At 42.4% G+C, this 24,095-nt stretch overlaps 1 protein-coding gene across 5 annotated transcripts in view; it reads right to left on the reverse strand.

Annotated features, from left to right (window-relative positions):
- The window catches only part of ATP10B (ATPase phospholipid transporting 10B (putative)), a 360,064-nt gene that overhangs the window by 62,074 nt on the left and 273,895 nt on the right, over positions 1–24,095 (reverse strand). For all 5 annotated transcript variants that reach the window (XM_077937417.1, XM_028849890.2, XM_077937418.1 and 2 more), the window contains 5 exons: positions 15,507–15,613; positions 11,819–11,950; positions 7,555–7,682; positions 5,693–5,945; positions 3,480–3,718 (listed from right to left, as the gene is read on the reverse strand). In XM_077937417.1, the coding sequence (XP_077793543.1) occupies positions 3,480–3,718; positions 5,693–5,945; positions 7,555–7,682; positions 11,819–11,950; positions 15,507–15,613 (859 nt within the window). The remainder of the gene's footprint in view (positions 1–3,479; positions 3,719–5,692; positions 5,946–7,554; positions 7,683–11,818; positions 11,951–15,506; positions 15,614–24,095) is intronic.

The following is a 24,095-nucleotide window of genomic DNA, read 5'->3' on the forward strand; positions in this document are numbered from 1 at the left end:
GCCCTAATACAAATTTTATGATTAGGAAGATATTCTTTGGTCTGATGGTGCTGAGAAACATTCTGCAAGTGGCATTTTTAAACAAAGACTCTGCTCAAATCTTGGCTGCTTACAGACAAGGAGAAAAAAAAAAATATTTCATTTTCCATCTGCCAGTACTATTAAACATTGGCTTGGGACTCAACTCACCGTTTTTATATTACCCCCACCTTAAAGCCACAGATTTTATTGCAGGCAATTAGGCGATAATCACTGATGGTTTGTTTTTTTGTAGTTAAAGAAAAAAAAAACAGCTTCTGTTGTTGCTGTTTTTTATTGATTCTTATTTTTGGTTTAGAGCAAAGGGCCAAGGAAACCAACAACTGGCTTCTTTAGAAGGTGGTGGAATGCTCCCTGGGGGTTTCAGAGGCAAATTTTGACTGAGTTCGCTAAGAGAAGGTAAAGAACTGGTGGTTCCAAGAGATGGTCAGAACAGACTGGGTGCCAGATGGGCAGGTGCAGGAAGGCACAGAAGGCATGTGGAAGGGGACAAGTGCAGAGAGTCTGCCAGGAGTGGGTGGGGGTAGGCACCGAGACAGCCACCTGGGGCTGCCGCAGGAGCTCTCTAGGGATGACTTCAAGGATCTGATACCAGCTAGAGGTGTTTGATGGGTAAGCATGAGAGTCTTTAGAGTCCTGAAAGACTGCATACTTCACTCTCTTCAGCAAATGCCTCCCAAGCTGTAGAAAGTGCCAATTTGAGCCAAGTGAAGACTCTTTCCTGGTGGGGTGATGGCCTGCTTATGGAGGGTCCCCATCGTGGCTGCTCCCTACAATCATCAGAAATTAAAACAAAAGTGCTCAGTACTCAGCCTAGACCAAATACACCAGGATCTCAGGGGAGAGAGTTCAACAATTGTATTTTATGGAAACTCCCCATTTTCTCTTCATGACATCAGATATGTGAACATTTGTTCAAGGAAGACAGCTTCCCTTTAGAAAGATCATTTAAAACTTCCATTAGGCATCTGTCTAGAACACATAATTTTAAGAATTAAATCCTCAGAATAAACTCATGAGCCAGAACGATTATCTTCATTTTAACAATGGGTAGGTTGAGGCTTCCATTTCAGCAAGCCCACCAAAGTCACAGAGCTAGTACATGGGGTAGCTGAGATGAAAACTTGACACATTAGACCCCACATGTGCCTAATTCATAGCTGGAAGTTAGCTTGCAGGTCAGCAAAACATTATCTTATTTGATCTTTACAACAGCCTAGTGAGAATTATAAGGAAATTATTTTCAGGTGGTGAAAAAGACATAGAAGGAGGTTTAACATGTTGCTTAAGGTTACCCAGCAAGCCAGTAGCAGAGCTAAAACCAGAACCTCCATTTCCTAACTCTGAACCCAGTGCCCTTCCTCAAAACTACTCACAAATACAATTGTTCCACTAACCCCAGATTTTCAAGTGACCCGATTACATAAGAGTATACTTAGCTGTTCATAAGAAGAACATGTCACCATCTTCCCTTCCCCAGGCAACAAGAATTGGGACTTAACCCATGTGCCAACTTCCTTACTGCTCCTGAATGAACTTCGTCAGAACTTACCTTTGGGACTGCCAGCCAGGGCAGGACAATGACATCTAGGATCTGGAGATAGCTCTGGGGTTAGTGTGTCCCTCTCACTGATCATTAGCTAAAAGCCCTGCATCCAAGATTTTACTGCCTGGTCCAGGGATGCAGTTTTTCTGGGCTGCAGAGACTTGTCAGACTGAACAAGGGGCAGTGAATTGATGTGACCCAACTGAGATCCACAAAGGAAAGCTTCCTTTTTCTCCCCCTCATATTCTAGGGGAGACATTCTCAGGCACGTGGGATGCCTGTGGTATCTAGAAATGGAAGGTGCCAAAGACACATAGAATCTGTGCCTAATGAGAATTCACTAAAGTCATTTTACAAATATTTAAGAGCTTGGGGAAGTGTGTTACATTTATGGGGACAAAATTAAAAAGGATGTAGCAATATGCACACCTTGTTGTTATGTCACTTGGGAAAATCAAAAAGGGAAAAACAACAACATGAAACTCTTCCAGAAGACATCTATGGATCATTTCACTTGTGCATTCATGAAGGTCATATATCTTAACACACTGTTCTTGTCTTATCCTTGCTAATGTTGCATTTCTGTGCATGACAATAACCCAAGAGAGGGAACTCAATTCTGTACTCATCCAAAGTTAGATGAGTAACAACCCAGAACACAGGCTCACAGTGTTTCTTCTTTGACACTGTCAGAAAACACAGTTCTTGGTTATGAATACTAAGTAGCAACATGGAAAATGTTTTCGATATCATGTTAAGTTAAAAAGAAATCCCAGCATCTACAATTGATATGTACCATGATTACAAAAAATGTTAAATATATGTAGTTATGTGTGTGTGTATTCATAGGGGAAATAAAAGACTGGAAAAAAATTGGCCAAAAGGATTATTTTTACTATCTAATTTTCTAATAAAGGGATGCTAACATTTTAGGTCCCATCTCTTAGTATGTACCTCTTGTTCAAGATTGCTGGGGCTCCCTGTGGCCTCTTGTGCAAGTGCAGAGATTCCAGATGTGTTTTTATGTTCCCTGGAGAAAGAGTGTATGCAGAGGAAAAAGGAGTAGGACAGTGGGCAGAAGCCCTGGTCTGGGCTTGACTTCTAAGGAATGCTGTGTAATCTCTGGGGAGAAACTTGGTTTTCTTTGCTTGCTACCTGGATATTTGCTGATGGCTGTCCTAGTGGATCAAATGTGAAAGGACCATACGCAGAAAGCCCCAGACCAAAGCCACAAACAGCAATGCCCATAGGGACTGAAGGGAATTAGTTAAGAGAATGAAATGGGCTGAGTAATCTTGACATAGATATTATTTGCTTCATAACTATTTAAAACTTATTTTTGATCACCAAGAAGTATATTCTCCCATTTTTCTTTGAACCTTACAGGCTTATCTGTTGTTTTTCTCCCTTATAGAAACATAAGCATAACTGATATTTCTAATTTCTACTAACAGTATAATTTTTAAAACATCCATAATGAGTATGCAGTTGCCCCCACCTCAGTGATTGCATAAATAGAGAAGGTGTGTGGGGGGCAGTGATGAGCTGAAGATGGCATGCCCAGTCTAAGAGTTAGGAACCTCTCAACTCAAGCCAATTGTTGCCATGAGGAAATGCTGGCTTAGTGTGGAGAATTTTTATAATTCAATTTTTAAAAGAAGCAAAAAAATCTATATGCTTACATAAGATCTCTGATTTCTAAACATTGAACATTTCTAATGACTAAGAATTGTCTATGCCAACAAAACACATGTGTGGACTATACACAAAACCAAGAGCACCATTTTGAAAGCTCTTCAGGGTTTGTACAATTTTTCCTTTTTCACATTCTAGCGCCCCTCCCATCTCTTCCCACAGAACACTTGCAGTTCAAAGGGGAAAGTCAGGGACTTACTATGGAGCTGCTGAAGGCCACAGGAGGCTGTGAGCTTTCACGGTACCCCATAGACCTTTGCCGGTAGTGGCCCTGGATGGGCACCCGGGCACTCTGGCTCCTCCTCAGAGGCTGAGCACCTTTTTGGCTTCTCCTAGTTGCTGGATCCTGGGCCCATCTAGCTGGGAAGGACAGGCATTGGTATTGGGTCCACTCTTCACCATCTGAGTCCAGCTCCTTTGGGGTCTCCAGTCGCTTAGCTGCAAGAAAGGAGTCCTGTTATTGCACTAGTTGTACCTTGGCTGGACTATGTTGGGGAAAGCCTAGACTTTGGGGTGGGGTAAGAGCATGGGAAGGGTCTATGCTACTCTGGAAAATTGGGCATCTGGACTACCAAGACTGGAGAAAGAAGGGTACAACTAAGTCCCACAGATTCAAACTCTAGTGGATTTCCTACTAGTTATGTGACTTTGAGCTTTGACATAACCTGTCACTTTATTTCCTCAGAGTTTTTTTTTTTTCTAGGTTTCTAACTCATAGGGATGTTTTGAAGATTTAATGATATAATGTGTTAAAATAACTAGCATACTGTAAGTACTGGTAATGAGGCTCTTATTATTACAAAGAGATCAGAAGCTCCCATGTAAATGGTCCACTATCACCAAGGCAAAGCGGATAGGGCTGCTTATGTTATCTCCACCTTTCTCTTCCTCCATCTCTCATACTCAAAAGAATGAATACTGCCCTCTTAAAGAGTTTCTCTTCTTTAAAAAGTGGGTGAAGGATATGAACAGACACTTCTCAAAAGAAGACATTTATGCGGCCAACAAACATATGAAAAAAAGCTCATCATTACTGGTCATTAGAGAAATGCAAATCAAAACCACAATGAGATACCATCTCACACCAGTTAGAATAGTGATCATTAAAATGTCAGGACACAACAGATGCTGGAAAGGATGTGGAGAAATAGGAACGCTTTTACACTGTTGGTGGGAGTGTAAATTAGTTCAACTGTTGTGGAACACAATGATTCCTCAAGGATCTAGAGCTAGAAATACGATTTGATCAGCAATCCCATTACTGGGTATATACCCAAAGGATTATAAATCATTCTACTATAAAGACACATGCACATGTATATTTATTGCAGCACTATTCACAATAGCAAAGACTTGGAACCAACCCCAATGCCCATCAATGATAGACTGGATAAAGAAATTGTGGCACATATACACCATGGAATACTATGCAGCCATAAAAAGGATGAGTTCATGTCCTTTGCAGGGACATGGATGAAGCTGGAAACCATCAGCAAACTAACACAAGGACACAAAACCAAACACTGCATGTTCTCATAGGTGGGAGTTGAAAAATGAGAACACATGCACACAGGGAGGGGAACATCACACACTGGAGCCTACCGGAGGTTGGGGGGGGCTAGGGGAGGGATAGCATTAGGAGAAATACCTAATGTAGGTGATGGGTTGGTGGGTGCAGCAAAACACCATGACACATGTATACCTATGCAACAAACCTGCACGTTTTGCACATGTATCGCAGAACTTAAAGTATTGGGGAAAAAAAGAATTTCTTTTCTTAGAAAGTGTGTGTGTGTGTGTGCGTGTGTGTGTGTGTGTTGGAGTGGGGGACAAAGTTGGGCGGATGATAGCTGAAGGAATCAGGTCAGTTTTATGAGTCATATTCAGTCCATGCAAGGTAACAGTTCAGGCATTTTATAGCCCTATCTCCTAAATCAAAACTTTGCGTCAGTGGCAATCTAAGATATCTGTTAGAATAGAAGGTATCTTCAGGATGTGTTAAATCTGACCATGCACCTAGACACAGACCTGCCCTGATATGTCAGGTAAGGTGGCCTGAGAAATTTCCAAACCTTGGTTGTGGTGACTGGCACACAATTGGGAAATGTCTGCAATCCATTGCTGACAGATAAAAATCTCGTTTCATAAAGTGCTTTGTCTGGCACCAAAGATCAACTGGAGGGGTACCACATATGAGATAACTTCTAACTTTTGTAAACAAATGAAAATTTACAAGTAATTGGAACAGCCCTGATCTGTGACAAGGAAGACCACAGGGATACAGGAAGCAACTTGTGGAAATGCCATACAGCCTCTAAGAGAGTCAGGAGAATGTCTTTTATCTCCTTTTTCTGAGGAGAGCAGGGCATTTCCTTTTCGAAAGAGGGATGGAGCCCTTGGGAGCTCTCGTACCATTTTCTTGGTGAGAATACTCGCTGCCCATGATGGTACAACGTCGGAATACCATCTTGTTCTCCGTCAGGGTCCCCGTCTTATCGGAGAAGATGTACTGGATCTGGCCCAAGTCCTCCGTGATATTGAGGGCTCGACATTGAATGGATAAATCGGTCTCTTCATCATACAGGTCAAGGTCATTGTTCAAGAAGAACACTTGCCCGAGCTTCACCAGCTCAATGGAGACGTACAAAGAGATGGGGATCAGCACCTGAAAAGAGATGAGTTTCTACCACGTCAGAAACCAGGCAGGTTCCCTCCCTTGGGATCCTCACTAGCAGGTAGCAAAGGCATTTAATGGAAAGTTGAGGTCAGCTCACAGGACAGACTCTTTCTGTGAAATTAACGGTCAATGACCTCATGCATCCCTTGGAGTTCTTAGGGGAATCTGAAAAACAGATGTCTTCTTTGACCAAGGATGTCTGATACAAGGTAGGCACTCACCATTGGTTGTCTGTGACTGAGCTGGGAGGGAGTGAGGGAGACTTAGCATCTCTGTTTAGAGTCCCCTGACTCCCTTCAGATCTCTGTGCCACCAAGGGCTGCTGCCCACTTTTACAGGTATTCAGACGTATTGTTAATTTCTCCCCACCGATTCAATACCTGGTGTTTACCAAGTGCTTGTTGTGCATTTGATGCTGTTCTAAGTCCTGGAAATGGGAGTCAACAGAACATAATTCCTGGCTTTGAAGAACTTGCCTTCCAGTGACAAAGAACAAACAAATAAATATATATGAGTGGTGGTAAGTCACATGAGGAAGAATAAAGAAAAGTAAAGAGGGTAGACTGATGACTGGGTGGGATGCTTGTAAACCATGACCTTTGAACAGAGACATGAGGAAGCCAGGGTGTGAGTTGTGAAGTTGTCTGGGGGAGGAGCATTCTGAGCAGAGGAGAAAGCCAGGCACAGGCCTGGCAGTGGGGGTGGCGTTTGGGGAGTAATAGGGAGCAGGCCTTGCAGGTCAGTGAGGAGGGGAAGAGGGCTAGGAGGTGAGGTCTGGGAGGGAGTCAGGGTCCAGATCACTTAGGGCTTCATCAGCCACAGTAAGGACTTCAGATTCCACTTTGAGTGGATATGAAACCATGAGAGGATTCTGTACATAGGAGGGCTATGATTTAATTCACATTTAAAATAGATTACCCTGCAAGGTGAGTGGAAAATGTTCACCAATAAGAGAGCAGTGAAACAGCCTCCAATACCACAAGAAATGGTAGATGGAGCTCCACAAAAGTAAAACCACAACTTCCCTCATCTTTTCATAGATTGTATTTTCTTAGAGACACAAAGATTTTAAAATTCATCTCTTCATCAATTACTGCCTCACATTTTGTAGGTGCTCTATTTTTTTTTTTCTGTCCTATGTTGGGCCAGTTCTGTTCTTTTCCTTCTCAATGTATCAGATGTTAAAACACTAACTCGTGGTTTCTCTCTCTTAATGTTGGGGCAGAGAGTTCTCTGTAGCTCACTGTGCTACTTTACCTTCTTTTGTTCCTAGGTCATTTGTGTTTTATCTGCTCTGGCAGAGGGACAGGCACATATGGGTCACTGCTGTCATCTTACTCTTAAATAGAAAAGTTGATAAATATTTCCCTCCAGCTATTATCTGGGGGCAGAGTCCCCTCTACAAGACAGGGCTAGGTCCTTAAATCACCCAAAATGTGAATGCTTTCAAAGATGCACAAGAAACTGATGATCGTTTCCTCATCTCAATCCAGTTTGTACTTTCTAGTGGTCAGCACTGGTTTTTCTTTATTTTACAAAGTTGTAGGGGTTTTGGCCACATATCTTATTGGGCCCCTAGTTAGGGAGGGCTTCCTACCTGGAGCAGGATGATCATTGTGAGGAACATGTAGAAGCCCCCAAGGGCACGGGGAAGGAAGCTGCCATTGGCATCTGGCACATCGAAGGGAGGGTGTTCTTCCAAGGTCCCGTTCCAGATGCTGTGACCTGAGAGGAGGCAAAACCAGGAATGAGGTTGAATCTCCACTAAGTCCTAAAGTTGGTCAATTAAACCAGCCCTTGACACATTCTTAGAAATGGGTGTGCTTTGGAAGGCCCCTCCTTCTTCCATACAACATAGCTCTGTGTGTGTGTGCGTGTGTGTGTGCGTGTGTTTGGGTGTATGTATATGTGTTCATGTTGCTCTAAAGTGGTTCTTCATATACATTTCAATCCCTTGATATGCATTAAGTTTGTTTTACAAGAGGAGATTGGCATGAGGATTACTTATTTTTTTAATTAAGCCTTGTTAAATAGGGGCTGGAAAGAGATAAAGAAATACTTGTACTTTTTTGTTCTGTGGTGCACACTTTTGTGCATGGGTGGGGAGCCTTGAGACCTGTCCCCTAGTCTCCCCCTTCTTATCCCATCTAATGCCCATCTACCCATCCATCCTTCCATTCATCCATTGTTCTATACATTTATCTATCCATTCATCCATCTATCCACCTACCTATCTACTCACCCATCTGTCCATCCATCCATCCTTCCATCCACCCACCCATATATCCACCCATCCATCCATCCATCCATCCATCCATCCTTCCATTCATCAATTTTTCTATTGATTCATCTATCCATTCACCCATCCATCCACCCATCCACTCACCCATCTATCCATTCATCAATCCCTCCACCCACCAACCCACCCCCATCCATCTATCCATCCATTTTTCTATCGATTCTTGTATACATTCATCTATCCATCCACCCATCTACTCGCCCATCTATCTATCCATTCATCAGTCCCTCCATCCACCCACCCATCTATCCATTCATTCATTCTTCTATTCATCCATTTTTCTATCCATTCATCTATCTATTCATCCGTCTACCCACCCATCTACCCATCCATCCATATACTCCATATAATCACCCATTTATCCATCCATCCACCCACCCACCCACCCACCTACATACTTACCCATCCATCCATTTATCCACCCATCCATCCATCCATCCATCCATCCATCCATCCATCCATCCATCCATCTCTGTTTACCCATTCATCCCTCCCTCTGTCTGACATTGATTAATTCAAGAAGTTAGTACTAGTTCTTGTCATTGTGGAGTTTGTTTCCAAATTAGGGAGCAAGGCATAAAAGGACAAATCACATACAGTCTGGGAGGTGCAATAGCAGAGCCTAGAATGCTGTGACAGCCCACAGCAACAGCACCAGGTACAGACTGAACTCTGTTTCCTTATCTGCAAAGGAGATAACAACACCCATTATCTGAGGATTATGTAAGGTGAGCACCTGTTACAGAGCTCACTAAACCTCAGTGTTCTTGTCTGTTAAATAGTAATAATACTTTCCCTATAGAGTTATTGTGAAAATAGAATAACCTAATTTTTAAAATGCTCTCAGCTCCAAGAAGTATAGAAAAATGAAAGACATAGAGGATGTTACAGTGGCCAAAGATGCTTCCTTGCCCAGGAGGTTGGGTCAAATGCCATCATACCTAACAGAAGAAAGGAAACTTACAGACATGAAGCTATTTATGGGAAGGTACTATTATAAACCAGATGACTAAGGAGCAAACACATGGCACAGAGTAAGGGCCACTGGCCTTTAAGGGAATAAGAAAAGAGCATGGGAAAAACTCGAGAAGGCTGAATGGATAAGGAGGACTTGAGGGGGTCCTGGAGCCACAGCAGGTGTTGGATGGTCTGGAAGGCCAGGGCAGAGTATTCTGGGTGAGGAAATAAGAAACACCACCTTTACAAAATCAAAGTAAACATGTGGTCAAGAACTGTGGAATGGTGCTCATTTGAGAGTTTTCATGTTCGGTAGGGCTGTGCTTTAATTAGGCATCAACAGAGTCCTGTGTATGAGTTGTTATCTCAGAATAGAATTCTGACCCTCCCCATGAACTTTCTTCATTTCTTTATTGTTTTGGGGAATTTGCCAAGCAGATTCTGGTTTGCCTGTGCCTTATCTCACCCTGTGACCTTTTAATCATTAACTTTCTTTTTCTGGAGACACAGTGAGATGATCTCAAATGTCTTTTTCACTCTGATATGCCCTGAAAAACCTGTCCTGAAGCAGAAGCAACAGTTCTTGCAGCATCCTGGGGACACAGGTGGCCACATGGGCTGGGGAGAGAATGGGAGTGGGGACAATGGCTTTCTTGTTTCCCTGCTTCCCCTCCCGCAGGTGGTCTCCTTACAGCTGTGAGCCAGCCTCAAGCAGAGTGCTATTAGACACACCTGGGAACTCCACGCTACCCACAAGACTCAATCCCATCGCCATCACTGTAGTGGCACACAGTCTCCCTGAGCCCCTATGAAGCTCTCAGCCTTTCAGACACCATCTTTTTCTAACAACAGCAATGGTTACAGTTTCTGACTAATGCAAGTAAACAGCAAACACCACTGCTGCTCATTGGTTTGGGGTCTGCATATTTCTGAATTCAGGACATGAGTTTTTCTCTTGATTGTCCCTGTTTATTTTTGGGATCTCCTTTAGCATCCTGAGAATCATTTTTAGAATAAGGCCATAGACAGTGGGGAGTCTGGGTCCCTCTTTTTCTATACTCTGAGGATCAACTTAAAGGGCTCCAGATCACTCCTGTCTCCACCTCTCACAGTGCTTCTCACTCAACTCGGGCTACAGTCTGGCTCTGCTTTGGTCTCCATTCTTGGCCTTACTCTTGCCACACCCAACAGCCAACTGCTCCTATGCACAAAATGATTTTTCTTCCTGCTTCTATGCTTTGTGATTTTCCTGGGGCTAAGAGTGGCCTCTCTCTGCTTACAGCTTCCTGCCCCATTCAGCCCCTACACTTGGCTCTGCCACCCTCCTCCTCTGGCAAATGTCTACTCTACTTGAGAATGAGCTCTAGCAGCTACCTCTTCAAGAAAGACTTTCCTTATTGCTGCTCCCATAATATCTGTGGTAGGGTGAATAATACCCTCTGTCTCCCCAGGATACATCCTAATCCTCGGGGCCCTGTGAATACACTATCTTATATGACAAAAGGGCTTTGCAGATAGGATTAGGTCACAGATCTTGAGATGAGAAGAGTATCTGGATTATGAAGGTGGGCCCAATGATGTAATCACAAGTGTCTTGTGAAAGGCAGGGAGAGCTACTGCTGCAGATGAGGAGAGGAAATGTAGGCAGAGACTGGGGAGGTACACTCTGAAGACAGAGGAAGCAACCACAAACTAAGAACTACGGGCAGCCACTAGAAACTGAAAAAGACAAGGAATAGATCCTTCCCTCAGAGCCTCCAGGAGGAACCAGAACTGCTAATTCCTTGACTTTAACCCAGTGGTCTGCAACGTTTTTGGTGCCAGTGACAGGTTTTCTGGAAGACAATTTTTCCACGTCAGTGGGGATGGGGAGATGGTTTCAGGGGTTTCAGGATGATTCAAGTGCAGTATATTTACAGTGCACTTTATTTCTATTATTACATTGTAATACATAATGAAATAATTATACAACTTACCATAGTGGAATCAGCGGGAGCCCTGAGTTTATTTTTTTGCAACTATACGGTCCCATCCAGGGGTAATGGGAGACAGTGACAGATCATCAAGCATTAGATTCTCTTAAGGAGCACACAACCTAGATCCCTTGCATGTGCAGTTCACAATAGGTTTTGCACTCCTGTGAGAATTTAATGCCACCGCTGATCTGACAGGAGGTACTGGTCTTTGGCCCAGGGGTTAGAGACTCCTGCTTTAACCTACTGAAATTGATTTTGAACTTCTGATCTCCAGAGCTGTAACAGAGTAAATGTGTGTTGTTCTAAATGGCTATGTGTTCATGTTTTACAGCAGCAATGGGAAACAAATACAGTCTGATTCATCTTGTTTTCCTTCCACGCTTTGAGAGTGCCTGTGTTCAGTAAACATTTCTTGACCAAATAAATATCAGATGATATTCCGAATAGTTAAAGAGCACATACTACTTTTAGGAGATTTTCTTTTGCCTTTTCGTTTCATTGGCATCCCATTAAAGTAGGCAGGGTAGAATTTACATTTTATTAGCCCTACTTTATAAATGAGGAAGCTGAAGAAACTTGCCCAAATACATCGATTACTGTGTCCTTGTTCTTTCCAGAACATCCCATACCTACAGCTCCAATAAGGCACATGAGGATGAGGATCCCAATGCAGAAGAAGATGTCTATGTTCATGCGCCGCTCAATCTTGCTGCGTTTGTACCGGGGGCCGCTGTTGTTCAGCATGGCTTTCGTCTCGTGGCCTTTGAGAGAAAATGAGGAAATCAGTCCCTTAGCTCCTGTTTCCTATGTCTTACACCATTCCCTCAGCACTTCTCACAGGAGCTTAAGATAAAAAAGAGGCTTCACTCTTCAACTTGAACTTGCCCTGCCTCAGAAGGTTGCTGAGAACAGCTGTAGGGGCCTCACATAATTTACCAGCAGGTCCTCAGTGAACATCCCCTTCATGCATGCCAGACACCGTGGTGGGCACTGACAGAGCTCCCACGCACAGGCTGCACCCTGCACAACTCTAGAGCGTAGCCCTTGTTCTGTAGTTGCCAAAGATTTATAAGTTTATTATGAACAGAGTTCTGGCAAATGATAGTAAGCTGTCTTAAAGAAGGGCTGTCTTTTCCTAATTGGCACAAAGGTTCTGTTCCACCTGTTACGGGCGAGCAGTGGGATACAATGGCAAGACATACTGTTCACATTCTAGTGAAGATATACAAGAAGACAGAAAGGATAATTATCATTATTAATAAGTCCTGTGAAGTAAATAATACACAGTAAACAAAAGGCGAAGGTGGAAAAGAGGTGGTGTTGGAGATCCTGCTCAGGGAAAGCTGCTCCAAGGAGATGATATTGAAGGGAGGCCTCAAGGGAGAGTGGAGCTGGCAGCAGAGTTTTCGGCTGAGGAACTGTATGTGCAAAAGACCTGTGGTAGGACAGTGCCTGGGACCAGTAGTTTCCCTCCTTGTTTCTTTGGTCATGCCTAAGTTGTTGGTGTTGCCTGAGCAAGAGTAGTAGGCACCAAAGGCCCCCACCCCAGCACTAACCCTGGAGAACTCCACTCCCATGTTGAAATTTTGCATACAATTTTGGTCAAAGAAAGGATGGCAAAGTTTGAAAACTACCAATCTCATCCAGTCACCTTCTTCCCTACTAGGAGAAGCTGAGGGCTAGAGGGTAAAAAGGATCTGCCCAAAGTGAAAGAATAAGTCAATGTCAGAGTCACATTGCAAACTCAAGACTCAGATTGCCAGTCTAGTTCTCCTTTCACCAACCCCTGGGACCCAAGGTCACATACCTAAGAGCTAAGAGTCAAACTGAGACTTTGTTGTTAGATGGAGTCTCTCCTTTGGGGCTGCTGAATGTTAACTACAGTGCCATATTCCTCAGCAGTTAAATGAAAAAAACACCAGTCACATATTTTCTGTGCAAAATTAAAGAAAACCAATACATCAGCTCCAGAAGCAAACGGCTTTAATGCTGTTTAGCTAGTTGCCCTGTGGATTTAAACTAGCAACAAAACAGTAGGAGTGAAAAAACTCTAGGCTTTTAAAATTAGACTCAAGTTGCTGCAATTGTTAGTGGGGGTCCCAGCAGCACCCCTGGGTCTGTAGCCTCTCTGCCTGCCTCTCAGCCTCACTCCATTCAGGGATCCTGGGACTATCCCCTTCACCCACCTGATCCTTGCCTTCTGAGACCCCTCTGTTCTTTTGGAAAGAGTTGGGTTCAAAGGGAGGCAGTATGGGACAGTGGATAAGAGTGTGGGCTCTGGAGTCAGAGCTCAGCTCTGTGGATACTTGACCTTGGGTTGCAGAGAGTTCAACTCAGGAGGCATGTGACCTTGGGTGAGTGAATCTCTTTGTACTTCAATTCCTCATCTGAAAGATGGAGACGATTGTATATGAAGTGGGAAAATAAATCAATATACACAAAGTACTAAATTAGTTTCTGGTAAGTTGGGACTCAATGTTTGCTGTGAGGAGCACACACCTCTACATTGAACCTCTTTCTTCTGTAAATCTCATCTTGGCCTTTTTGGGCCTTTGACTCTGAGGCCCTGTTTTATCCATTGCTAATGTCAAGGATGAAATGAGAATTCTGGACCGTTGCTCTCAACCAGGAGTGATTTTACTCCCCAGAGGACATTTGGCAACATCTTGAGAAATTTGGGTTATCTCACTTGGTGGGGGGTGCTAATGCATCTTGTAGGTAGAGGCCAAAGATGCTGCTAAATACCCTATAGGACAGCCCCCGTCACAAAGAATAATATGGACCAAAATGTTAATGGTGCCAAAGGTGAGAACCCCAGCTCTAGATAATAATGCTAAAAACAACTGGTATCTTTTCTTTCTCATATTTTTGAGGGCCTGATGTATTCCAACTGCCGTATTAGGCCCTTTTCACAGATAATCTCATTTGAACCTTATAAAGCTACAAGGCAGAAATTATTAGTACATCTTACATTGAAAGTTCAACCATCTTGTTCAGGAACATGCAGACTATGAATGAATTTTACCCCTAGGCAGCCCGACTGGCTGGAGCCATGGTTAACACTCCCCATCTGCCGCCTATATACCACTCGCATCACCTACTCAAGGTTTCTTCTTTATTTCTGTTCAGCCAGAGAAGCGAAGCTCTAAATCTATGTGGTTATGATTACTGTTTTCTTTTTTGGTAGAGTGGAGATTGCTGGAGAGTTCATTTTTAATAGGTTTACCAGATGGTGTTGAACTCCATTGCTAAAGGTCTTTGAAATAAGTCATCTCAACTGACAAATATAATGCCCCTCTCCCAAATTAGGGAAAGCTGGCTAAATCGTGACATTATTTTTTAAAGGAACTGTTTTTCTTTGACAATCCCAAAGAGTAAATCTTATGGTAGATGGATATTTAAATGCTCTTCTATGTCCATTGGAAGTGGTGTTCTATGGAGAACAAACCAAACACAAAAGCAAATAAGCAAACTATTCCAGAGTGTCCCAGTTAGTGGAAGACTCAGAAGAAAACACATTCTGGAGTTTTCCAGTGAAGGTAGATGCTCCAGAGAGACCCTGTTTCCTCTGTTGTGGCAGAAGTCTTCAGGTGTTCATGTAACAACAGGTGCATTGAGTACCTATGAGCACTGGTGTTAAGTACTAGACATACAGCAGCCCCAAGACTGCCCTCCAAGAGTTTAGATTTCATTGTGAGAAGTCCTGCTATTATCTTTTTTCATTGGAAAGCAGGATCAATGTTGGAAGGAGAGATAGGCCTCCATATCTGGAGCCAAAAAATAAATAAAGGTAATAGTAAAAACATAACTGCAAAAACAACTAAAACCCACTAGCCCTCTCTTTGCTATAGGCAGTGCTGGATGCTTTTCATGTGCTGAGTAATTTGATCCTTACAAACGCTCTATCAGACAGATACAAATATTCTCCCCACTGTACAAATGAGGAAATTGAGGCTCCAAAGGGGAAGTTGTTAAGTTTGGTGAGGTTATTCCACAGACTCAAGAAGATACACTTCATTCTGACTTTAGTTAGTAGCACAAAACCATTGGGGTGATTGAGTATGAATCCCTTTCCCTGTCTTGTGCAGATGGGTGATATTAACTCAGAATCTCATCATGTCTCCTATAGAGTGAGTGAACTGCTATGATTCCTAGCCTCCGTTTGCTTAGCTGAGAAATGGGAAGTTACATGAGTAAATGGAAAGTTACTGTGAACTGTTGCCAGTTCCCATTGACTGAAGATGGATTTGGAGGAGGGGATGGAAGGGGAAGGACAAAGGAAAATTCAGACAAAAGGAACTACCCAGGGACAATGACCTGCATAGATGACAATGCCAACAGCCATCTCAGTGTTTCTGATGGTGCAGCCTCGAAGGAGAAGACTCTCACAGCCAACGCCAGTCCTGGTCTGGTCAGGATGCTCCCTGGTGAGGATGAATAAAAGACAGGGGGTGGTTTGGTGGTCTCTCCATGCTGTTACTGGGTAGTGTCACAGAACTAGAAGTGGTGAGTGAACATGATCCCTCTCCTCCCTGTTTTTTCAGAAAAGTGATGGTAGATCAGAATCTAATTCCCTTCATGTTCAAGGGCAGATCTCTTCATTGCTCCTAGGAGGTCTGGGTGGGAGCTAGACCATTAGGAGGGAATTGTCCACCCTGAGAAAACTGTCATTTACCAACATAAAAGGCAGAACTCTGGTGAAAAAGCCTTGGCTTCAATTCTCACATTCAAAATGTTTTTATGCAGAGTGAAGCAAAAAAACCGGCCAAAACTCATCAAAACCAAGATGGTGATGAGAGTGACCTCTGGTCGTCCTCACTGCTACACTCCTACCAGAGCCATGACAGTTTATAGATGCCGTGGCAACGTCAAGAAGCTACCCTATATGGTCTAAAAATGAGAGAAACCCTCAGCTCTGGGAATTGCCCATGCCTTTCCCAGGAAACTTGTGAATAATCCACCCCTTGTTCAGCATATAATCAAGAAATATCCATAAAAATGGGCAACCAGTAGGGCCAGGTGCAGTGACTCAACCCTGTAATCTCAGCACTCTGGGAGGCTGAGGCGGGTGGATCGCGAGGTCAGGAGTTTGAGACCAGCCTGGCCAACATGGTGAAACCCCATCTCTACTAAAAATACAAAAAATTAGTCAGGCGTGGTGGCAGGCACCTGTAATCCAAGCTACTTGGGAGGCTGAGGCAGGAGAATCGCTTGAACCCGGGAGGCAGAGGTTGCAGTGAGCTGAGATCGCACCATTGCACTGCAGCCTGGGCTGCGGGGCGAGACTTAATCTTAAAAAGAAAAAAAAAAAAAAAAAAAAAGGCAAGGGGTTGCTCTGCTATGGAGTAACCCTTCTTTTATCCCTTTACTTTCTTAATAAATTTGCTGTCAGTTTAAAAAACAAACAAACAAAATTGTTTTAGGGGCAAAGTGCAAGGGAACTGGCTTATGGCCAGTTGTGCCTAGGAGGCAGATCCTAAGAGTAGAGATAGTTTCTTCCTTCTTCTAGTCCAGGGAGCATTGCAGTTTTCCACCTCACACTAGAAACTTCTGAGTCCAATCGACTCCATTTATTACCCGAGGTCTGGCTTTTACTCTATCCTGATGCCGTTCCCTTGAGATTTTCAGCAAGCTTAAATATAACTTTCCAAAACTATTGGGGAGAACAGAAAAATAATAATCCGAACTCTTAGAGCTTGTTTTTAAACTTGTAGTTCTTCAGTACTTCTTATTGCTAAGTCCAGTTATAAGCCTTTTTCACTCAAGTCTCATGACAACTTCATAAGATATGGCATATTATCATACCCACTTTATAGATAGGGAAACTGAGGCAAGTTCATAAAGCCAGGAAATGGCAGAATGGGGATTCAAAACTAGTCTGGCCGCAGAGTGCCATACTGCCACTCAATATACCTTTAATACTCATGATTCCTCACTGTGTTTATAAACTACATTTGCTTACATGATTTTGACTCTTTGTGGTCTGGGAAATTAGCAGAGTGATTATTTTTACTTATGAAAAAGTGGAAGCTCAGAGTGGCTGAGATTTTTCAAAGGCTATACAACTAGTACATGAGACATCCTAAAACCAGGGAACCTAGGTCACAGACACCCACCCTATTGAGATTTTTACTACATTAGGGTATCTAAAGTACTACCCCACTCACCCACACTAAATCAGAGTCATTTCTATTTTCAGTTCTGCTGAATATGTGAAGGAGGATGTATCATTTCATGCTGGTATATTCTTGACCCTATTCTAATGTTTGTCTATCCTACTTTTTAATGCAAAGGATGCTATAGCAAATAATAATCTGTAGTTAGAATATAACTGTTTTGATTTCATTGTATTAATTTTTACCTCTTAAGAATAGCAAGTGATCCTGGTTTCCCATAGGGCCCAGTGACATAAATTTTCCTTTTCAAATAAATTTTAGAAAAAGTAAGGTAATTAAAAATCTGGTAGACAGATTTTACTGAATATGATAAAAATCATAAAGGTGGTCTAAGAATGACTGAGGTTCAGGACCCACCACTGCTCCCTCTATTTATTAAGGAGGAGGCTGGCTGTGGATTTAATATTGGTCTAATGAATCTTGCTTGCCTCACTGTCGGTAGCTTGTGGTTTCAAGATTGATTTTAGGGTGTTCTGAAGTGATAGCATATGAGAGAGGCTTCTACTTCTCTCAGTTGTAATGTTCCATTTTCAAAGAATGGTAGAAAATGATTTGCTATCTTATAGCTGCTGTCTACTTAGGACTCTTGATTTACAAGGATGCTCTATTATACTTTTTCTAGACTAGCATTTCTCAACCTTGGTGCTATTAATATTTTGGACTACACAATTCTCTGCTGGGGTGGGGGGCTGTCCTGTGCATTGTAGCATCCCTGGCCTCTACCCAATGGATGCCAACAGCACCCCTCCCCAGTTGTGGCAAGAAAGATGATTCTAGACATTGTCAAATGTCCCCTGGTTGGAGTGGTGGTGCTGGTGATGCTGGTGATTGTCCCTGGTTGAGAACCACCGCTCTGTAGAGATTCTTTGGTTCAAAAGTCACATTTTTCAAATTGGACACCCCTAACTTTCAAACAGATCATTAAAAACTGTCCATCTTCTAGCCAGCCTGTGCAGCCTTAGGGAGATTCTAAATTAACGAGACCCACAGAAGCTTCTGGGAAACCCAGAGGCATCAGACCAGTGGGTCTGCTCGGGAAGAAGGTGCAGACCATCTGTGGGTGCCAGGCCTGAGGGTGTTCTCCTTGCTGGGTACAGCAAGGATGTAGGAGCACAGCAAGGAATTCTCCTTCATTCCATGAGTTAGCTACTCCACTGTCCAACTGGACTTTTAGGGCTCATCCATGAGGCCCAGGCAGGTGCAGGATGGACAGGTCTCCCAGAGCGGCAACCAGGAAGAGGAGGTGCAGGGAGCTGAGTGAAGCTGGGAGAGTTCTGTCCTGAAATCTGTCTGAGAGGGGCAGGCTGGAGCCCAGGTTGAAAGCTGAGAAAGGCTGGCTGTTGGCCTGAGCTGTTTTGGGGAAAAAGGGCCCTAAACAGAAATCTAGCAATGAGGCTGCTCTCTTAGAGGATATGGAGAATGACTCAGGACATGAGGGATTTGGGATGAATCAAGTTCACAAACCTAAGGCACAAGGGGCGCCCTTCTCTTCAGAGTAGGTGACAGACTTTACCTCTCATTTGCAGCAAGGTCCTTTCCCCAGGACCTCAGGCCCTTCTCTGCCTGTCTCCTTCTGCTCACTCTGTGTATTTTAAAAGTAATTTGCCTATAAATCTACGGTTTCTGTGGTATTATTCTTATTGTTTCCCCTTTCTATTTCTCCTCTTGATATCCCATATGGCCTGAGGACATGTGAGTGGAGGAAAGCAAAGACAACTGCATTTCAGGGAGCTGCCGAAGCCTCATTCCAGGCCCTATTGGTGAAGAAGTTGTAACATGGCTGAGCTCCGCAATGTACTGCTATGGAAAGCACACTGGGGTTGGAGTCAAAAGACCCTTATATAAGTCCTGGCTTTGTCTTCTACCTGCTGTGAGTTAGGGAGAATCTTTGCATCTATAAAAGTCTCAGATCAGTATAATACACATCATGATATTCTCTTTCTGGGGTCAATGTGAAGATTACATGTGATAATGTTCTCTGGAAGTCCTCTAAAAGCTGTTAAACCACAAGCTTGTCCAACGCACGGCTCACATGTGGCCCGGGGTGGCTTTGAACGTGGCCCAACACAAATTCATAAACTTTCTTAAAACATTATGATATGATGATGATGATGATGATGATGATGATGATTTAGCTCATCAGCTATTGTTAGGGTTAGTATATTTTATGTGTGACCCAAGACAATTCTTCCAATGTGGCACAGGGAAGCAAGAAGTTTGGACATCCCTGTAGGAAAGCATTCTATAAGGGCATATACTCACATCTGTTACTATGGCTCTTATTTAAAAAAAATTTTTTTTTATTATACTTTAAGTTTCAGGGTACATGTGCACAACGTTCAGGTTTGTTACATATGTATACATGTGCCATGTTGGTGTGCTTCACCTATTAACTCGCCATTTCCATGAGGTATATCTCCTAATGCTATCCCTCCCCGCTTCCTCCACCCCACAACAGGCCCTGGTGTGTGATGTTCCCCTTCCTGTGTCCAAGTGATCTCATTGTTCAGTTCCCACCTATGAGTGAGAACATGCAGTGTTTGGTTTTCTGTTCTTGTGATAGTTTGCTGAGAATGATGGTTTCTAGCTTCATCCATGTCCCTACAAATGACATGAACTCATCCTTTTTTATGTCTGCATAGTATTCCATGGTGTATATGTGCCGCGTTTTCTTAATCCAGTCTGTCACTGATGGACATTTGGGTTGGTTCCAAGTCTTTGCTATTGTGAATAGTGCCACAATAAACATATGTATGCATGCGTCTTTATAGCAGCATGATTTATAATCCTTTGGGTTACTACCCAGTAATGGGATGGCTGGGTCCAATGGTATTTCTAGTTCTAGATCCTTGAGGAATCACCACACTGTCTTCTACAATGGTTGAACTAGTTTACAGTCCCACCAACAGTGTAAAAGTGTTCCTATTTCTCCACATCCTCTCCAGCACCTGTTGTTTCCTGACTTTTTAATGATTGCCATTCTAACTGGTGTGAGATGGTATCTCATTGTGGTTTTGATTTGCATTTCTCTGATAGCCAGTGATGATGAGCATTTTTTCATGTGTCTGTCGGCTGCATAAATGTCTTCTTTTGAGAAGTGTCTGTTCATGTACTTTGCTCACTTTTTGATGGGGTTGTTTTTTTCTTGTAAATTTGATTGAGTTCTTTGTAGGTTCTGGATATTAGCCCTTTGTCAGATGAGTAGATTGCAAAAATTTTCTCCCATTCTGTAGGTTGCCTGTTCACTCTGATGGTAGTTTCCTTTGCTGTGCAGAAGCTCTTTAGTTTAATTAGATCCCATTTGTCAATTTTGGCTTTTGTTGCCATTGCTTTTGGTGTTTTAGTCATGAAGTCCTTGTCCATGCCTATGTCCTGAATGGTATTGCCTAGGTTTTCTTCTAGGGTTTTTATGGTTTTAGGTCTAACATTTAAGTCTCTAATCCATCTTGAATTAATTTTTGTATAAGGAGTAAGGGAAGGATCCAGTATCAGCTTTCTACTTATGGCTAGCTAGTTTTCCCAGCATCGTTTATTAAATAGGGAATCCTTTCCCCATTTCTTGTTTTTGTCAGGTTTGTCAAAGATCAGATGGCTGTAGATGTGTGGTATTATTTCGGAGGGCTCTGTTCTGTTCCATTGGTCTATATCTCTGTTTTGATACCAGTACAATGCTGTTTTGGTTACTGTAGCCTTGTAGTATAGTTTGAAGTCAGGTAGCATGATGCCTCCAGCTTTGTTCTTTTTGCTAAGGATTGTCTTGGCAATGCGGGGTCTTTTTTGGTTCCATATGAACTTTAAAGCAGTTTTTTCCAAGTCTGTGGAAAAATTCATTGGTAGCTTAATGGGGATGGCATTGAATGTATAAATTACCTTGGGCAGTATGGCCATTTTCATGATATTGATTCTTCCTATCCATGAGCACGGTATGTTCTTCCATTTGTTTGTGTCCTCTCTTATTTCACTGAGCAGTGGTTTGTAGTTCTCCTTGAAGAGGTCCTTTACATCCTTTGTCAGTTGGATTCCTAGGTATTTTATTCTCTTTGAAGCTATTGTGAATGGGAGTTCATTCATGATTTGGCTCTCTGTTTGTCTGTTACTGGTGTATAAGAATGCTTGTGATTTTTGCACATTGATTTTGTATACTGAGACTTTGCTGAAGTTGCTTATCAGCTTAAGGAGATTTTGGGCTGAGACAATGGGGTTTTCTAAATATACAATCATGTCATCTGCAAACAGGGACAATTTGACTTCTTCTTTTCCTAACTGAATACCCTTTATTTCTTTCTCTTGCCTGATTGCCCTAGCCAGAACTTCCAACACTATGTTGAATAGGAGTGGTGAAAGAGGGCATCCCTGTCTTGTGCCAGTTTTCAAGGGGAATGCTTCCAGTTTTTGCCCATTTAGTATGATATTGGCTGTGGGTTTGTCATAAATAGCTCTTATTATTTTGAGATACGTTCCATCAATACCAAATTTATTGAGAATTTTTAGCATGAAAGGCTGTTGAATTTTGTCAAAGGTCTTTTCTGCACCTATTGAAATAATCATGTGGTTTTTGTCTTTGGTTCTGTTTATATGCTGGATTACGTTTATTGATTTGCGTGTGTTGAACCAGCCTTGCATCCCAGGGATGAAGCCCACTTGATCAAGGTGGATAAGCTTTTTGATGTGCTGCTGGATTCGGTTTGCCAGTATTTTATTGAGGATTTTTGCATTGATGTTCATCAGGGATATTGGTCTAAAATTCTCTTTTTTTGTTGTGTCTCTGTCAGTCTTTCGTATCAGGATGATGTTGGCCTCGTAAAATGAGTTAGGGAGGATTCCCTGTTTTTCTATTGATTGGAATAGTTTCAGAAGGAATGGTACCAACTCCTCCTCCTTGTGCCTCTGGTAGAATTCGGCTGTGAATCCATCTGGTCCTGGACTTTTTTTCGTTGGTAGGCTATTAATTATTGCCACAATTTCAGAGCCTGCTATTGGTCTGTTCAGGGATTCAACTTCTTCCTGGTTTAGTCTTGGGAGAGTGTATGTATACAGGAAATTATCCATTTCTTCTAGGTTTTCTAGTTTATTTGCTTAGAAGTGTTTATAGTATTCTCTGATGGTAGTTTGTATTTCTGTGGGGTCGGTGGTGATATCCCCTTTATCATTTTTTATTGTGTCTATTTGATTCTTCTCTCTTTTCTTCTTTATTAGTCTTGCTAGCGGTCTATCAATTTTGTTGATCTTTTCAAAAGTCCAGCTCCTGGATTCACTGATTTTTTGGAGGGTTTGTTGTGTCTCTCTCCTTCAGTTCTGCTCTGATCTTAGTTATTTCTTGCCTTCTGCTAGCTTTTGAGTGTGTTTGATCTTGCTTCTCTAGTTCTTTTAATTGTGATGTTAGGGTGTTAATTTTAGATCTTTCTTGCTTTCTCTTGTGGGCATTTAGTGCTATAAATTTCCCTCTACACACTGCTTTAAATGTGTCCCAGAGATTTTGGTATGTTGTATCTTTGTTCTCATTGGTTTCAAAGAACATCTTTATTTCTGCCTTCATTTTGTTGTGTACCCAGTAGTCATTGAGGAGCAGGTTGTTCAGTTTCCATGTAGTTGAGCGGTTTTGATTGAGTTTCTTAGTCCTGAGTTCTAGTTTGATTGCACTGTGGTCTGAGAGACAGTTTGTTATAATTTCTTTTCTTTTACATTTGCTGAGGAGTGCTTTGCTTCCAACTATGTGGTCAATTTTGGAATAAGTGTGATGTGGTGCTGAGAAGAAGGTATATTCTGTTTATTTGGGGTGGGGCGTTCTGTAGATGTCTATTAGGTCTGCTTGGTGCAGAGCTGAGTTCAATTCATGGATATCCTTGTTAATTTTCTGTCTGGTGGATCTGTCTAATGTTGACAGTGGGGTGTTAAAGTCTCCCATTATTATTGTGTGGGATTCTAAGTCTCTTTGTAAGTCTCTAAAGACTTGCTTTATGAATCTGGGTGCTTCTGTATTGGGTGCATATGTATTTAGGATAGTTAGCTCTTCTTGTTGAATTGATCACTTTACCATTATATAATGACCTTCTTTGTCTCTTTTGATCTTTGATGGTTTAAAGTCTGTATTATCAGAGACTAGGATTGCAACCCCTGCCTTTTTTTGTTTTCCATTTGCTTGGTAGATCTTCCTCCATCCCTTTATTTTGAGCATATGTGCGTCTCTGCACATGAAATGGGTCTCCTGAATACAGAACACTGATGGGTCTTGACTCTTTATCCAATTTGCCAGTCTGTGTCTTTTAATTGGAGCATTTAGCCCATTTATATTTAAGGTTAATATTGTGATATGTGAATTTGAGCCTATCATTATGATGTTAGCTGGTTATTTTGCTCGTTAGTTGATGCAGCTTCTTCCTAGCATCAATGGTCTTTAAATTTTGGCATGTTTTTGCAGTGGTTGGTAGTGGTTTTTCCTTCCCATGTTTAGTGCTTCCTTCAGGGGCTCTTGTAGGGCAGGCCTGGTGGTGACAAAATCTCTCAGCATTTGCTTGTCTGTAAAGCATTTTGTTTCTCCTTCACTTATGAAGCTTAGTTTGGCTGGATATGAAATTCTGGGTTGAAAATTCTTTTAAGAATGTTGGATATTGGCCCCCACTCTCTTCTGGCTTGTAGAGTTTCTGCCGAGAGATCCACTGTTAGTCTGATGGGCTTCCCTTTGTGGGTAACCCGACCTTTCTCTCTGGCTGCCCTTAACATTTTTTCCTTC

This window comes from Macaca mulatta, chromosome 6, assembly GCF_049350105.2.
Source record: "Macaca mulatta isolate MMU2019108-1 chromosome 6, T2T-MMU8v2.0, whole genome shotgun sequence".
Classification (NCBI taxonomy): domain Eukaryota; kingdom Metazoa; phylum Chordata; class Mammalia; order Primates; family Cercopithecidae; genus Macaca; species Macaca mulatta.